Genomic DNA, 17,149 nt, shown 5'->3' with positions numbered 1-17,149 from the left:
TTTATTATGTCAGTAAACACAACTATAGAATCTGCACCATAATTAAAAACCAGATTACGCTGGTCCTGAAACTGCAGGACAAGAGGCATAAATTCTGTGCTTTAACCCAGGTGAACAAATCTTCCAGAGAAACACATAAAAGCATAAATAAAGGGCAATTCCCAAAACACGAACAGCTCAAAAACTCCAACAGCAGCTAGAAATATATCCTTCTAGGTGAAAGTTCAATCAGAAGCAGATGAATGGAAAAGGAAGAAATGCAGAGGTACAAACTCCTCCTCTCCTGGCTGGTTGGGAGAGGTCTAAGCTGGTTAACTGCTTTCCCTCTTGGGCTAACAGAAAAAATATGGGCATTTCTCCAAATGACTTACAGGGGCACATAAGTATTAAATACTGGACACCAGAGCAACAGGCTAAAAATGCAACAAAGCTTGGAACAGAAACACAACTTATAATTGAAAAAAATTACCGAACGTGCAACAACCCAAGAGCTCATGGTTAAAGGTTTGATTTATTCTCTTTCATTTGGCGTATTTATTGGTGGTTAGCAAAGGCAAAAAGGTCCACTTGTACAATCAAGCAACCATGGTCAGTATGAGGCAAGACAGTGTATTAAAACGAAAGAAAATAGTTTACATAAATGCACACAAAGCATAGAAAAAATTTGGATCTCTGTTTCTTCCTCCTCCCCCCACCTCCTGAAAGGCTATGGATGCTGAGACAATTGGAGTTTTGAAGATTGTGAAGGATGAAATCTTTGTTGAATATCAAGGGAGATGGAGCAAAGGTGGGAAAATGGAATTGAGGTGCAGATCTGCCATTATCTAACTGAATGGCAGAGCAGGCTCAAAAAGCTGAATGTCCGACTCTTGTTCCTATGCAATCAGGTCTATCTGTCATATTAGGTTTGAATCATCACATCCTATTGTGCAGTACATTGAAGGATGCATAACACATCAGGAACTTTTTAAAGAGCTCAGATAAGCTCACATTACTCACATATATTTTGTCCTTGCTATAGCGTACTCGGACATTGTTTAGGAGCGTAGCTTCATTTAAGTACATAAGGCCACCTGGAACAAAATGCAAAAAGAAATTGATGAGTTCAAGCAAAGTAGTGCCGCAAAAAAAAAGATCAACTGCGGTTCTTAGTCAGTGTATATCTATAACAGGAATTCAATGCTTGAGCAATTCTCTCAAAGGATCCAACATTTGCATCACAGTTCCTACACAAAAACAAAGAACGCCTTTAAGTATAACATCCAACAAGATGGATTCTGCCAGACATCCTTTCCAAAGAAAATGGACAGAAACAACTCCATGTGCGTTCTATTCGATTATTAATTCTTACCACCATGTGTGCTGGCAACACTGCAAATTTGGCAGAAGCTGTCAATTACACGTATTGCAATAAATAAATCTTCACTTGAACATGGATTTTTTTTTTGAGTTGTGAAAAATCTCCAATTCCAGTTTTTCATATTCAGTTACACACTGGCATGACGGCAGGTTTCCACATGGTTTTCAGCCATTCTTCCAATTTTGAGGAAACTAAGTAACTATCTGAAAGAGCTGATGAATCAGGTTACTGAATTGGTTTAGGAAAACTAATCCTTAAACTTACAATTGCAGAAAAATTGGTTCTGACCTTTGCTTCAAAGCACAGATTTTGAAAGGATTTTCTCAGATCAAATATAGAGAAAATATGGTCAATGGAAATGCATACATGAATATCACTAAGGGAGAACACTGATCGGGAAACAGTTCCGCAAGTGGAAATGAGTTTAAAAGGTTCACTGCTGGCAATCACTGCATGCAATTTTGGGTTGCTATAATACATAGTGATGCTGCCCCAGCAACTCTCATTCCTTGCATTATAGCCCCAACACACCATTAACTCTTGTGATACTGCACCAATTGTAATCTTAGAAAGATTTACGGCACAGAAGGAAGCCAATCAGTCCATGGTGTCCATGCCAGCCAAAAAAGACCTATCCAGTGTAATCCCATCTTCCAGCACTTGGTCTGCAGGTTACAGTGCCTCAGGTGCACATCCAAGTACTTTTTTTTATTGTGATGAGGGTTTCTGCCTCTACCACCCTTTTAGTTAGTGAGTTTCAGGCTGCCACCATGCTCTGGATGAAGAAATTACTCAACTCCACTCTAATCCTTCTACCAATTACTTTAAATTGTAGTTATTGACCTCTCTGCCAATGGAAATAGGTTTTTCCTATCCACTCTATCTAGGACCCTCAAAATTTTATACACCTCAATTAAATTTCCCTTCAAACTCCTCTGTTCGAAAGAAAACAAAACTAGCTTATCCAATCTTTTGTCATAGCTAAAATTCTCCATTTCTGGCAATATCTTCATTAATCTTTTCTGTACCTTCTCTAATGTGATCACATCCTTCCTATAATGCTGTGACCAGAACTGTATACAGTACTCTAATTATGGTCTAACCAGTGTTTTGTAGAGTTCTAATATAACCTCCCAGCTCTTGTATTCTATGCCTTGGCTAATAAAGGAAAGTATCCCATATGCCTTCTTGACCACCTTATCGACCTGTCCTGCTATCTTCAGGGATCTGCAGATATTAGATTTTTTTTTAATTCATTCTTGGGATATGAGCATCAGTGGTAAGGTCAGCTTTTATTGCCTATCCAAAATTGACTAGTTCAAGGGCAATTGGGAATGGGTAATAAATGTTGGCCTTTCAAGTAATGTTCACATCCCAAGAATAAATAAAAAATACCCCAAGGTTCCTCTACACTTCTCAGAATGCTACCATTTACTGTGTATTCCCTTGCCTTGTGTGTCCTCCCAAATGCATTACTTCTCTGGATTGAATTCCATTTGCCACTTTTCTGCTCAGATAACCATGTTAGGATCTGAAGTTCTGTTAATGAATGATAAATACCTGGTAATGCAAGATAATAGGGTGAACAAGTGTTGGGTGTTACTTAGTTAATTGCGTTCCAGTATGTATATATAACCAGCCAGGCAGCTCTGGGGGGGGGAGGGGGGGGTTGGTGGTGGTGGGCGAGCAGAAGTAAGCTCTGTGACAAGCAATAAACAATCTCCACCAAAGCAGTCTAGTCTCAGTGTCTTCTTCACAAACAGGCTTGGAGATTTCTCTTAAAAAATCAGTCCCATGATATCTTCCTGCAGTCTACAGCTTTCTTTCTCACTATCAACTACACAGCCAATTTTTGTATCAACTGCAAACTTCTTAATCATTTCCCCTACATTTAAGTCTAAATCACTGATATATATCATGGAAACAGCCTTCCAGTCAGAAAAACACCCACCAACCTTAACCTTTTGCTTCCTGCCACTAAGCCAATTTTGGATACAACTTGCCACTTCAATCCCATGAACTTTTTATTTTCTGACCAGTCTGCCATATGGGACCTTGTCAAAAGCCTTGCTAAAATCCATTTAGACCACATCAAATGCACTCCCCTCATCAACCCATCTGATTACCTCCTCAAAAAATTTAATCAAGTTAGCCAGGTATGAACTAACCTTAACAAATCCATGTTGATTGTCCTTGATTAATCGTGCCTTTCTAAATGATGTTTTATACAGTCTCCCAGAAGTTTTGCCAATAATTTCCTCCACCATCATGGTTAGGTTAACTAGCCTGTAATTACTCTGTCTCTCCCTTTCTTCCTATGGTCAGAACCTCTTATTTCTTCCCTTAGCAGCCTGGGATACATTTCATCCTTGAGGGCTGACGGCACCATTTAATCTCTCCACTACCTAGAACAAGAAGGGAAACAGGTGCATGGGAACTGCAAGTATCTCTGCAGTCACACACCAGCAAAGCTTCAAAAAGGTGGATCATGACTGCCTTCTCGAAGGCAACTAGGAACGGTCAATAAATGCTGATCTTTCAAGAGACAGCCATAGCCCAAGAATTAATAAGCAAAATTTTTACTAACAGACTTAACTATTGACCTTGACCAATAAGATTAAGTTTTACCCAGGAGTCTTAGCCTTCTGCCAGCTTAAGTTAGCCTTGAACGTTCAGTCAATACTGTAAATAGTTGGCTACTCAAATGCAGATGTTTTGAAACTTTTAAAAGGAACTTAGCAACTTAAGCTTTTTACAGTGATTTCCTGATGAACAAAATGGCCAGAGAAATAAACTATTTAAACATTTGGCAAATGAAATGGAAATGCAGCATCACAGTCCCCACTTTTAAGGGAGCAAGAGTCTCCCTATGCATCCCAAGATACACCAATTACAGTAGAAATCTGCTGCAAGCAACAAGTACAAATCGGATTGATTTAACTTTACCAGGAACGTTCGCATCGGTACAAATTAAGTCAAGAGCAAGCTGAAGCCTGCGCAACCTTGGTCATTGGGAATTAGACTTGTACATCTATGGACTTGATTGTGCAATCACAAGAGGGCAGAAACATCATTCACTTTTCCCAATACCATTACTTCATAGAAATAACACAGCATGCATCATAAGGCAGTCTGGCATCCCTGCCGACAACTTTAACTCCATAATGCACACTCTTTTTTTAAATGTAAAGTAAAAGATTTGTAGTGTTTCACACATTGATGTGGTTAGAATGGAATACATAGGAGATGCACCACAGAAACAGACCATTTGGCCCAACTGGTCCATGCCAGCGTTTATGCTCCACTTCAACCTCCTCCCATCTTTCCTTATCTAAATCTATCATCGTAACCCTCTATCCCCTTCTCCCTCATATACTTGTCTAGCTTCCCCTTAAATCCATCTATACTGTTCACTTCAACCACTCCCTGTGTTAGCAAGTTCAACATTCTCACCACTCTTTGGGTAAAGAAGTTACTTCTGAATTCCCTATTGGATTTCTTGATCACTATCTTATATTGATGGCCTCTAGTTATGCTCTTCCCCACAAGTGGAAACATTCTCTCTGTATCAACTCTATCAAAACCTTTCATAATTTTAAAGACATCCATTAGGTCACCCTTCTTTTTTCAAAAGAGACCCAGCCTGTTCATCCTTTCCCGATATGCCTACCATGAATTTCTAGTATCATCCTTGTAAAACTTCCCTGCACCCTCTCCAGTGTCTCTATATCCATTTTATAAGGCAAACAGAACTGCACGCAGTACACTAAGTGTGGTCGAACCAAGGTTCGATAGAGGTTCAGCATAACTTCCTTACTTTTCAAATCTAAAACCTCGAGAAATAAAGCCTAGTGCTTGGTTTGCTTTTTTTATGGCCTTGCTAACCTGTGAGGCAACCTTCAGTGATTAATGTATTTGTACTTCGAGATCCCTTTGTTCCTCTACCCCACGTAGACTCGCACCTTCCAAATAATGTGACCATTATTACCATCATCATGACCATTATTAATGGGTTGCATGTATTGTACCAAAGATTAACATGAGGCACCATTTGTTACGATATTTTAATCTTACTGAGCATTCTATTGCATTCTTTCATTTCTTTCTCAGAAGTGAAATATAAAATTGAGATTTAAACAAAGACGTGTTGGTTAACAATGCCATCACTAGATGGCACACTACTCGACATGCGCAAATGCAGTGTCACTGACTGAAAAGTCACCAGAGACATCCCAGGCAGCTGTCTGTAATAAAGATGGCACTGCTCAACCATATGCAGAAAAGCAAATAAGCTCTGCATTGGCAAATTCCACTTGGCAGACAAAAAAGCCCAAACCCCCCCTCCCCCCCCCCACATAGCCCCTTTTACCCCCACTCGCTCCCTCATGCCTGCCCGCCGCTTTAATGCCGCTTGTTCCCCCCCAACAATGATCCCTCCTGCCCAACCGTTCACTGGCTTTCTCCCTCCCACTCATTTGCCGCTTGTCCTCCCCGCTCCTTCAATTGCTGGTTGTCCTCCCTGCTTCCTCCCATCCAACCTCTCTCCAGTTCACTCCCTCCTGCCCAACTGCTCACCGCTTGTCTGTCCCGCTTCCGGAGCCCAACTGCTCGCTAGCTTGCTCCCTCCCACCAACCAACCGCTGCTTCTATCGCTGCTTGTCCTCCCTGCTTCCTCTCTCCTGCCCGCTCACTACTTCAATCTCCATCTGTTCTCGCCATCCCTCCCTTCCACCACCCTTGCTGCCTGTCCCCCTGCTCCCCACAGTACCCAATGTCAACATGAGCATGTGCCAGTTGATCCTGGCAAGGTGGCAACTTTGTGGATGCGCCTGGATGAAGTTGGAGCTTGGGCATACTCTGGCTGCATTAGCAAGAGACCCTCCATTTAAACAAACAAAGCCGCTTGCTGAAAATCAGGTCTTAAAATAAAATGGTAGATAATGTGTCCTGTACAGGAGAGTTCCTTCATACTGTTCTATATAATGGCAAGACTCTATATAGTGCCCTGTATAGTAAGTTCCCAATCCCAGTCAGTCACTGAAGCATCCGATTGCAAGCACATTTGGTCAATTCCTGGAGTTGAAGTCTGGGGAATAAATTACAGTTCTTTGCCTAATATGGAGTTGCATTTTCAGGAGAAATTCCTTGAGCTGTTAATTACATAAATATTAATTGGGAATCAATCGTTACTCATCAAAAAATGTCTGGAAGTGTGCTTTAGAAAGCCAAAACAGATGGGATTTCTTCCATGCTATTATAGATGTGAAGGTCGTCATGCGTTGTGTAATTGTAAAATGGTTTACTAAACATTTTACTTTGGGTTAAGAGTTCAAACTGTTCAAAGTCAACATGAATGCTGCAACTCAGATATGGAAGATCTCAGAGAGGTACTTCAGACTGTTAGCAAAGTGCATGTGTTAACCATGTCCCAGAGCTCACATTTCCTACTTACAGTTATCTTCTACATCCTTTTTATTATCCTCTTCTGCAGGAAAAACTTGGTTAACAGGTGCTTGAAAAGGCTGGAAAAAAAGGTACAGTGTATTAATTAAATGCTGGGCAGGTGCAGAAGCTTTAAATGATCAGAACTAGTATTGGCTGTAAATAAAATAATTCCAAAAAGAACAAATGGAAACATTATGACCAATTTCATAGGTGTCCCCCTTTCCTCAATTACTTGACTCCGACTGAAGTATTATGCCCAATTCTGGGCACTGCACTTTAGGAAGGATGTGAAGGATTTAGAGAGGGTGCAGAAAAGATTTATGAGAATGGTTCCATGGATGAGGGATTTCCGTTATGTGGATAGATAGGAGAAGCTGGAGTTGTTCTCCTTAAAGAAGAGAAGGTTGAGAGGAGATTTGATAGAGGTGCTTAAAATCATGAGTGGTCTAGACAAAATAGATAGAGAAAAGTTGTTCCCATTGTTGGAAGGGTCGAGAATCAGAGGACACCGATTTAAGGTGAATCGCAAAGGAACCATCGGCGACATGAGGCAAAACGTTTTTTTTTTAATGCAAGTCATTAGGATCTGGAATGCATAGCCCAAGTGTGTGTGGTGGAGATAAATTCAATTGTGGCTTTCAAAGGGAATTGGGTAAGCACCTGAAGAGAAAAAAACTGCAGGGCTATGGGAGAAGACGGATGAGTTGGTCTAGCTGAGCTGTTCTTGCAGAGAACTGGCACAGTCATGACCTGCCGAATGGCCTCCTTCTGTGCTGTAACCATTCTATGATTCTATGTTGCTATTCATGGATTATTATAGAAACTGATATTTGAGATAGGATTGCCAACATTGCAGGATAGTCCTGGAATCTCCAGGAATTAAAGATTAATCCCTAGGACACTGCTGCAAACAACCCAGGAGAAAAATCGCTAACCAGAGAGCGCATTCTAATTTTCCTTGAACATTCCATTTATAATTAATAAAGAATATTTGAAATGGGGGAAAAATTCTGTTTGACAGTCAAAAATTATCTAATCAAGCAACAAAAAGTGAGTATATTTGCAATTGGCATGGGAAGATGGTCTGCTGTGAGGATGGGCATGTCAGTCAGGAGTGGGGCAGTTGGAGATGGGAGGTCATGTGATGAAACTTCCAGGCAATTGCCCAACCAAAATTACCCAATTCTAGATCACTTATTTTTTGCTTTATAAAAGACATAAAACCGGTTATGCCAAGCCTTGGGAGACTCTAACAGCAACCAGTCAACAAATGTACAAAGTTTGCTTTAGCAACTCACTGAGGTAAATCAATCAATTACAAACTTAGGAGTCACAATTCACAACAAAAGCAAAAAGCACATAAATAAAGCTGACCTGATATAGGTCTTTAAGATAATGAAAAGGTTTCATAGGGTAGACATTAATAAAATGTTTACACTTGTAGGCAAGACCAGAACTAAGAGCCACAAATATAAGAGTCACCAATAAAGGACTCAGGGAATTCAGGAGAAACTCCATTACCCAGAGAGTGGATAGATTGTGGAACTTGCTACCACAAGGAGTAATTGAGTAAACAGCATAGACATGTTTTAAGGTGAACTTAGTAAAGCATGCGAAGGAGAAAGAAACAGCAAGATATGTTCTTGGGGTAAGAAGAAAGGCTGGAGCAGACTCAAGTGGAAGATAAATCAGTTGGGCTGAACAGAATATTTCTGCACTGTACATTCGATGTAACTTTCACAGCAGCAAACATTTTATGTTAAATTATGAGTCGAAAGAGTAAAAATCAAAGAGGAAGTAATTTTTCATATAGCCCTTCACAGATTGTACACAAATAAAACCAAAATTGTATAAGGCCTGCTGAAAGGTCACTGACCTGAAATGTTAACTCTGCTTCTCTCTCCACAGATGCTGCCAGACCTGCTGAGTATTTCCAGCATTTCTTGTTTTTATTAGATTTCCAGCATCTGCAGTATTTTGCTTTTATTTTAACTGGAAAAGGTCTCTGTTCACTTCAGAGGAGATAATGCTTAAATCAGATAGGCAAGGCAGCAAGTACATAATTTGTCATTTTGCTTGTACAATTGCCGCATAAGTCCAGAGTAATATGATATTTAAGAAGTTCCATTCCAATGGCTCAGTTTCTAATTGCATTGCCCAGTGTGTAACCTAGCTATTCAGACCAGGGAAATCCTTGTTCATATCAAGTTAGCTGATCTTGCCCTTTGAGCTGCTATATAGATATCAAAGATGTGGTCCACTGTCAGTGATTCAAGGGGCTCAAGTAAAAAAAAAATCAACAATAAAGTGTGGTAAGAAGGATGACAACCATATTCGGAAAACATACTCCAGAAAACATGGAGTGCACACGGATACACCAAAAACTCTGATATGGCCAGAATGATAGGGCCTGGAAATATTCATGTGCTGGTCTCTGCCATCAGAGGGTTGGGATGTTCATAGCGCCACCAATCCCATTAGTTGTTTAATTTCCACCACCATTCATGACTGGGTAAGGCAGGACTTGCAGAATTTTGATCTGATCCATTGGCTTTTGGATCATCTGTAATTTGCTGCTTCTGCTGTTTAGCATGCATGCAGTCCTGTGTTGTGCCTTCAACAGGTTGACGCCTCATTTTTAGGTATGCCTGGCATGCTCTCCTACACTCCTCAGTGAACCAGAGTTGATCCTCTACTTGACAGTAAAGATACAGTGAGGGATATACTGGGCCATGAGATTACAGATTGTGGTGAAAACAATTCCGCTGCTGTTGATGGTCCATAGCACCTCATGGATACCCAGTTTTGAGTTACAAGATCTGTTCTGAATCTACACCATTTAGCATGATGGGAGTGCCACATGTTGGAAGGCAGCCTCAGTTTGAAGACGGGACTTAATCTCCACAAGAACTAGGGAGTGTTCACTCCTACCAACACTGCCACGGGCAGATGCATCTGTGACAGGTAAACTGGTGAGGACAAAGTCGTGGGTTTGATAGGATAGATCTAAAGTAGATATTATCGGAGAGTGGTTCGAATGTGAAAATCACTCCCATAAGTAGTTGAGGTGACTAGCATAGATGCATTTAAGGGGAAACTAGATAAGCACATTAAGAAGCATTAGGATCCATTGATGGTATTAGATTAAGAAGGGTGGAAGGAAGCTTGGGTGGAACATAAACATTAGGATGAGCCTGTTTCTGTGCTGTAAGTACTATGCAATACTACATAGCTGAGGCACATCCAAAACTGGGCATACAGTAGATCCTCTGAAAGAAAAGTGTCACGGAACTATTTTATTTTCTCCTCTGTTTAAAAGTGTGCCTTTACAACTGTTTAGAAACAGTGTGCCTTTAAGACTGAGAACAGTGTGCCACAGCTGCACCTGTTCCCCAGGTCACAGCAGGAAAGTGGAAAGGTCACATCGTGTACTATAACTTTTAAACTGTGTGTGAAAACCAGCTTCAACTGGTTTAAACTGGAGACAGATATCAGCGAAGTATGCTTGCCTTGAAGGAAGAGAATTCTCCCAGCAGAAATTCTACAATGAGCCACAGGCTGTGTTAAATGCCTAAGGAGGAAAAAAAATCTTTTTGAAGAGAACATTTGTATTGCTGGAGGTAGCAAAAATTCCTTTTCTTTACTCCCAATCTAAGGGTCCTTGCTTCAAGACTGACTCTTGACTGATTGTATTTTCTGGAATTTGGAGTAAAGTTTTGACTGAAATCTATCAATTTTAAAATCGAAATTATAGACCTGTCGTCATACTCCATGTTCAAAGAATTGTGTGACGCCTGCTGCAGCTGAAGTACTTTGAATGCCGATCAAGTAAAAACTGTTAATCAAATCCACGTGCAGACTGAGTGGCATCTGAGTATTTTTTACACTAGAATACCTCACCCATCAGGTATGTAACCCACAAAGACTTACAACTCAGTTATTTATTTCTTAAGAAATAGCTAATTTTTAAAACATCATTTTTAAAACCAGTTAACAGTTGATTTTTGAATGTGTGTGAGAGAGAATGGGGGAGTTGGAATAAATAAGTAATAAGGTCTTCAGACATAAATTTACCTTAATAGTGTTTAAGATTTAGTTTATTAATCAATAGTTAATTTGTTGTTGTCTAAAGATATCTGGTTTAGTCTGTTTAAATCTGGGAGTTACTAAAGTGATTAATTTGTCTGTTTTCCGGTTAAGTGGGAAAACTTTAATATGTTGCAACCTGTGGAGTGATGGGACTGAATTGACAGTGCATTGCTCCCGCCTTGTGGGGGGGGGGAAAAGAGATCATATTAATTGGGGGCTCGTCTCTGGGATAACATATAAATTGGGTTCTTGCCTCTGGCATCATATTAAATGCTCCTCTCCGGGATTGTATCAATTACTCTTGCATCTGGGATCATATTAATTGAGGTGCTCAATTGTTGGGAACCAAATCTAACATCAATTACGCTAATTATAAGGGGAGCAATAACTTGAAAGAGAAAAATAAAAGGAACCAGGTTTCTTGTATAATAAGGTACAGTCCACATCATCAGAATGGCATTAGCAGTTACTGCAGTGTGTTTGGGAATGGAGAATGTGTCTCTCAGTGACTTGATAACTTTAATGAAGAATAAGCTAAAAGAATTGGCAGCACAATTGGGATTAGAATTGAAATCATGTGCTGAAGAAACAGATAATTCACATAATAGCCCAACATTTAAAATTAGAAGATGACGAGGAACAAGAAGGTAGTAAGAGAGTGATGTAGTGATATTGGCTTGGATTCAATTAGGAACAAAAAAACTTGAGGCTTAGTAAAGAATTAAGAAAACTTGAAAAAAAAAGGGAGAAAGAGATGGAATTCAGGTTGAGAGATGGAACGAGACAAAGGGGTGGTCTTGACTCCAGGGAAAATTTGGGTCAGGAAGAATCTGAATTCAGCCCAGGACCCAGCAAAATCTGTTTAAATTTATACAGGCTCTTCCCAGAGTTTGAGGAAAGGGACGTAGAGGCATTTCTCATATCTTTTGAAAAAATAGCCAAACAGATTAAATGGCCGAAGTAAAGCTGGACATTGCTTATGCAAAGCAGGTTGATTGGCAGAGCTCATGAAGTTTATGCCATGCTTCCTGAAGAGGCTTCTGCAGATTATAAAATGGCAAAAAAGGCTATTCTCACTGCGTATGAGTTAGTCCCTGAAGCTTACCATCAGAGGTTTCAGAACTTATGGAGATTGGCTGGGCAGACGTATGTAGAATTTGAGGGAGCGAAACAAATTAATTTTGACCGTTGGATACAGGAATTAAAGATGGAAACCACAAATGAGAACCTTTGAGAATTGATTCTCTTGGAAGAGTTTAAAACTTCAATTCTTATAGTAGTCAGAACTCTAGATAACCTGAAAGTTTTGAAAGCTAGGCAAGAGGCGGAAATTGCTGACGATTGAGTTTGTGAATAAGCCAAAACCTTTTGTCCATCACCCCCACAGACCCGAGAAGGATAGAAAGTGGGAGTGTGAAAGGAAGGCAAGTAGCCGGAGACAAGGAGGAACAGCTGGGAAAGCTCCAGGAACACCTCCTCAGGCCAGAAAGGAAGGTGCTGAGGATAGAAGTGAGGTTTGCAAGCCAAAGTGCTCTCATTGCCACAAAACGGGTCTTCTTCGTTCAGAATGTTGGAAATTGCGAGGTAAACCCAAAAGGCACGTTGGGGTACGCAAAGCTAATGCAGAGGGAAAGACTAATTGACAGTATAGCCAACCAGCTATAGCTTTAACGGCAGCTGTAAAACCAGATACAAAACCTAAAGTGAGCATTGAGCTTAAGAATAAGATACCCGAAAGTTAGAATGAATTTGTGTTTTAGGGGAAAGTAACTCCATACCCTTTAAGTGAGGCAGGAAAATCGATTATATTCAGGGATATAGGAGCAACTCAAACTCTCTTACTGGGGAAAGATATAACGTTTCCACCAGAAAGCGCTTTGAACGCTAGCGTTTTAGTTAATGCAATTGGCGGGGAGCATATACCCATACCTTTATATAAAGTATGCCTAGAGAGTGACTTAATATCTGGGATGTTAACTGTAGGAGTTGTCCACAGTTTTTCAGTAGAGGAAGTGATCCACTCCGAGGAAATGATTTGGCTGGATCAAAAGTATCAATTTCTCCTACGATTACAGAGGAACCAAGTGAAGTTAGAGAAACGGAACAATTACAGGAACAAATTCCAGGAATATTTCTTGTGTGTGTAGTCAGCCGAGCAATGGCTAAACAGGTTCCAATGTTGGAGGTAAAAGTGGTACCACAAACAGATAGTCAAGTATCTGAAATCTTATTTGGGTATTTAGATAACCAAATGGGATGTTGAACAGACCTGCTATGATTGCAGCACAGCAAGCAGATCCAGAGATAAACCGAATTGCACAGATGGCTCTGACAGAAGCTGAGGCGAAAGGCATTCCAGAAGGCTATTATATGGAAGATGGGATTTTGAGGAGGAAATGGAGACTGCCTCATAGACCTGTGGATGAAGACTGGACAGTTGTTGAACAGATCATGGAACCACCTAAATATCGCCAGGGATTATTATGGTTAGCACATGACATTCCTTTTGCAGGACCTCGGGGGATTCGGAAGACTAAATCATGTATAAGCCAACATTATTACTGGCGAGGCCTTATAAAGGACGTAAAGTAGTTTTGTGGGGCTCAGGAACACCTTAAAGCATCCCAAGCCAATATGAAAAAAATTGCAGACAAGAATGCAAAAACCTGCAATTTTCAACCAGGGCACGAAGTATTGGTGTTGTTACCGTTACAGGAGGAACCATTAAAAGCATGGTTCAGTGGCCCATATAGAATGATCAAAAGAGTGGGTACGGTAAATTACTTGATTAACACCCCCGATCGCCGGAAAAACCGGTTGAGTCACATTAATATGATAAAGCAATATTATCGCAAGCAGGAGAAGCCAGTACAGGTATGTCAGGTAATCGGGACTGTCGAGAAGGAAAAGGATAGTGAGGATGAAGCAGAAGGAGGCAGAGACAGTTCTCAGATTGAACCTCCGACTATCAGATTAGTAAATACAGAATGACTAGGAAAATTGGACAACATGCCTTTGCACATAGAGGAAAAACAATGTGAAGACCTAACCAAGCTTTTCACGACATTTAAAAGAATTTGTAGGGATAAGCCTGGATGTACAACCTTAGCCACACATGATGTGGATATAGGGGGAACCATTCCTTTGAAACAACATCTTTGCCGCTTAGGTCCAGACAGACAGGCCCAATGCATGCTGGAGGGCAGCTTATTTGAGCCGAGTCAGAGCAGCTGGAATTCACCAGTGGTCTTGATGCCTAAACCTGACGAGACAGCCCAACTTTGTATAGACTACAGAAACGTCAATGCGGTAACGAAGGCAGACTCCTACCCAATTCCACGTTTAGAAGACTGTATTGTCAGAGTGGGCAGTGCTAGGTTTCTTACCAAAATCTTGTTAAAGGAATACTGGCAAGTTCCTTTGACTCCTCGAGCCAAAGAGATATCAGCTTTTGTAACACCTGGCTGTCTTGATCAATGCTGGGTGATGCCGGTCGGGCTAAAAAATGCCCCAGCCACCTTTCAAAGATTAATGAATCAGGGGGTAGCCAGTGTTCCCAGCTGTGTAGTGTATCTCGATGATGTACTAATATACAGTAAGACCTGGCAAGAGCACAAACCATCTAAAAGTTCTGTTGAAAAAACCACAAGCAGTGGACTTTGGGATAAATCTGGAAAAAAGCAAATTTGGAAAAGCAAGAGTAACTTACCTCAAACACAGAGGGCTAAGGACAAGTATTGCCAAAAATGGCTAAGGTACAAGCCTTAATGGAGGTCCCTATCCCTAAATCTGGGGATCTGCCGTTTCTACAGGAAACTTGTACAGAATTTTAGTTGTGGTTGCTCCAATAAACGATTTGCTACCAGAAAACAAAAACAAAGTAGTATGGTCAGATGAATGCCAGGCAGTTTTTGAAAAGTTAAAGGCAATCTTAACTAATGAACCGGTGTTGGCTGCTCGAAATTTTGCTAAACCCTTTAAAATAGCGATCTGGGGGTTGGTGCAGTCCTATTGCAGGATGATGAATCGGGCATAGAGAAGCCAGGAGGTTACTTTTCAAGAAAACTAAATTGCCATCAAAAAAAGTATTCCACTGTGGAAAACGAAACATTAGGACTTTTGCTGGCTCTCAAACATTTCGAAGTATATGTCTGCCAAGACTATAAAGAAACACTAATATACACTGACCCATACACCCATTAATGTTTGTGGAAAAATTTAAAAACCGAAATGCTAGAATATTTAGATGGAGTTTGTTGTTACAGTCTTAGCATTTGAAAATGTCACTTATTTCGGGGAAAAACAATGTTATCACCGACGCTTTGTTACTAATTTAGAATTAGAACATTCAGCGCAGCACAGGCCCTTCGGTCCTCGATGTTGCGCCGACCTGTGAAACCATCTGACCTACACTATTCCATTTTCATCCATATGTCTATCCAATGACCACTTAAATGCCCTTAAAGTTGGCGAGTCTACTACTGTTGCAGGCAGGGCGTTCCACGCCCCTACTACTCTCTGAGTAAAGAAACTACCTCTGACATCTGTCCTATATCTATCACCCCTCAACTTAAAGCTATGTCCCCTCGTGTTTGCCATCACTATCCGAGGAAAAAGACTCTCACTATCCACCCTATCTAACCCTCTGATTATCTTATATGTCTCTATTAAGTCACCTCTCCTCCTCCTTCTCTCTAACGAAAACAACCTCAAGTCCCTCAGCCTTTCCTCGTAAGACCTTCCCTCCATACCAGGCAACATCCTAGTAAATCTCCTCTGCACCCTTTCCAAAGCTTCCACATCCTTCCTATAATGCGGTGACCAGAACTGCACGCAATACTCCAGGTGCGGTCTCACCAGAGTTTTGTACAGCTGCAGCATGACATTGTGGCTCCGAAACTCGATCCCCATACTAATAAAAGCTAACACACCATATGCCTTCTTAACAGCCCTATTAACCTGGGTAGCAACCTTCAGGGATTTATGCACCTGGACACCAAGATCTCTCTGTTCATCTACACTACCAAGAATCTTCCCATTAGCCCAGTACTCTGCATTCCTGTTACTCCTTCCGAAGTGAATCACCTCGCACTTTTACGCATTAAACTCCATTTGCCATCTCTCAGCCCAGCTCTGCAGCCTATCTATGTCCCTCTGTACCCAACAACATCCTTCGGCACTATCCACAACTCCACCGACCTTCGTGTCATCCGCAAATTTACTAACCCACCCTTCTACACCCTCTTCCAGGTCATTTATAAAAATGACAAACAGCAGTGGCCCCAAAACAGATCCTTGCAGTACACCACTAGTAACTAAACTCCAGGATGAACATTTGCCATCAACCACCACCCTCTGTCTTCTTTCAGCTAGCCAATTTCTGATCCAAAGCTCTAAATCACCTTCAACCCCATACTTCCGTATTTTCTGCAATAGCCTACCATGGGAAACCTTATCAAACGCCTTACTGAAATCCATATACACCACATCCACTGCTTTACCCTCATCCACCTGTTTGGTCACCTTCTCGAAAAACTCAATAAGGTTTGTGAGGCACGACCTACCCATCACGAAACCGTGCTGACTATCGCTAATGAACTTATTCTTTTCAAGATGATTATACATCCTGTCTCTTATAACCTTTTCCAACATTTTACACACAACCGAAGTAAGGCTCACAGGTCTATAATTACTAGGACTGTCTCTACTCCCCTTCTTGAACAAGGGGACAACATTTGCTATCCTCCAGTCTTCCGGCACTATTCCTGTCGACAATGACGACATAAAGATCAAGGACAAAGGCTCTGCAATCTCCTCCCTAGCTTCCCAGAGAATCCTAGAATAACTCCCATCTGGCCCAGGGGACTTATCAATTTTGGAAAGTGTGAAAATAGATAACACCTCCTCCTTGTGAACCTCAATCCCATCTAGCCTAGTAGCCTGAATCTCAGTATTCTCCTCGACAACATTTTCTTTCTCTCCTGTAAATACTGACGCAAAATATTCATTTAACACTTCCCCTATCTCCTCTGATTCCACACACAACTTCCCACTACTATCCTTGATTGGCCCTAATCTAACTCGAGTCATTCTTTTATTCCTGATATACCTATAGAAAGCCTTAGGGTTTTCCCTGATCCTATCCGCCAATGACTTCTCGTGTCCTCTCCTTGCTCTTCTTAGCTCTCCCTTTAGATCCTTCCTGGCTAGCTTGTAACTCTCAAGCGCCCTAACTGAGCCTTCACATCTCATCCT

The 17,149-nt window shown here is 41.0% G+C and overlaps 1 protein-coding gene across 6 annotated transcripts in view; it reads right to left on the bottom strand.

The window, feature by feature from the left end:
* Positions 1–17,149, bottom strand: part of LOC137376336 (unconventional myosin-VI-like) — a 344,835-nt gene that overhangs the window by 153,184 nt on the left and 174,502 nt on the right. For all 6 annotated transcript variants that reach the window (XM_068044672.1, XM_068044673.1, XM_068044676.1 and 3 more), the window contains exons 3-4: positions 6,813–6,882; positions 1,000–1,073 (exon numbers count right to left, since the gene is read on the bottom strand). In XM_068044672.1, the coding sequence (XP_067900773.1) occupies positions 1,000–1,073; positions 6,813–6,882 (144 nt within the window). The remainder of the gene's footprint in view (positions 1–999; positions 1,074–6,812; positions 6,883–17,149) is intronic.

Source organism: Heterodontus francisci, chromosome 13 (genome assembly GCF_036365525.1).
Source record: "Heterodontus francisci isolate sHetFra1 chromosome 13, sHetFra1.hap1, whole genome shotgun sequence".
Lineage (NCBI taxonomy): Eukaryota > Metazoa > Chordata > Chondrichthyes > Heterodontiformes > Heterodontidae > Heterodontus > Heterodontus francisci.
Note: the sequence above shows the minus strand (reverse complement) of the source record. Positions and strands in the feature narration are given on the sequence as shown.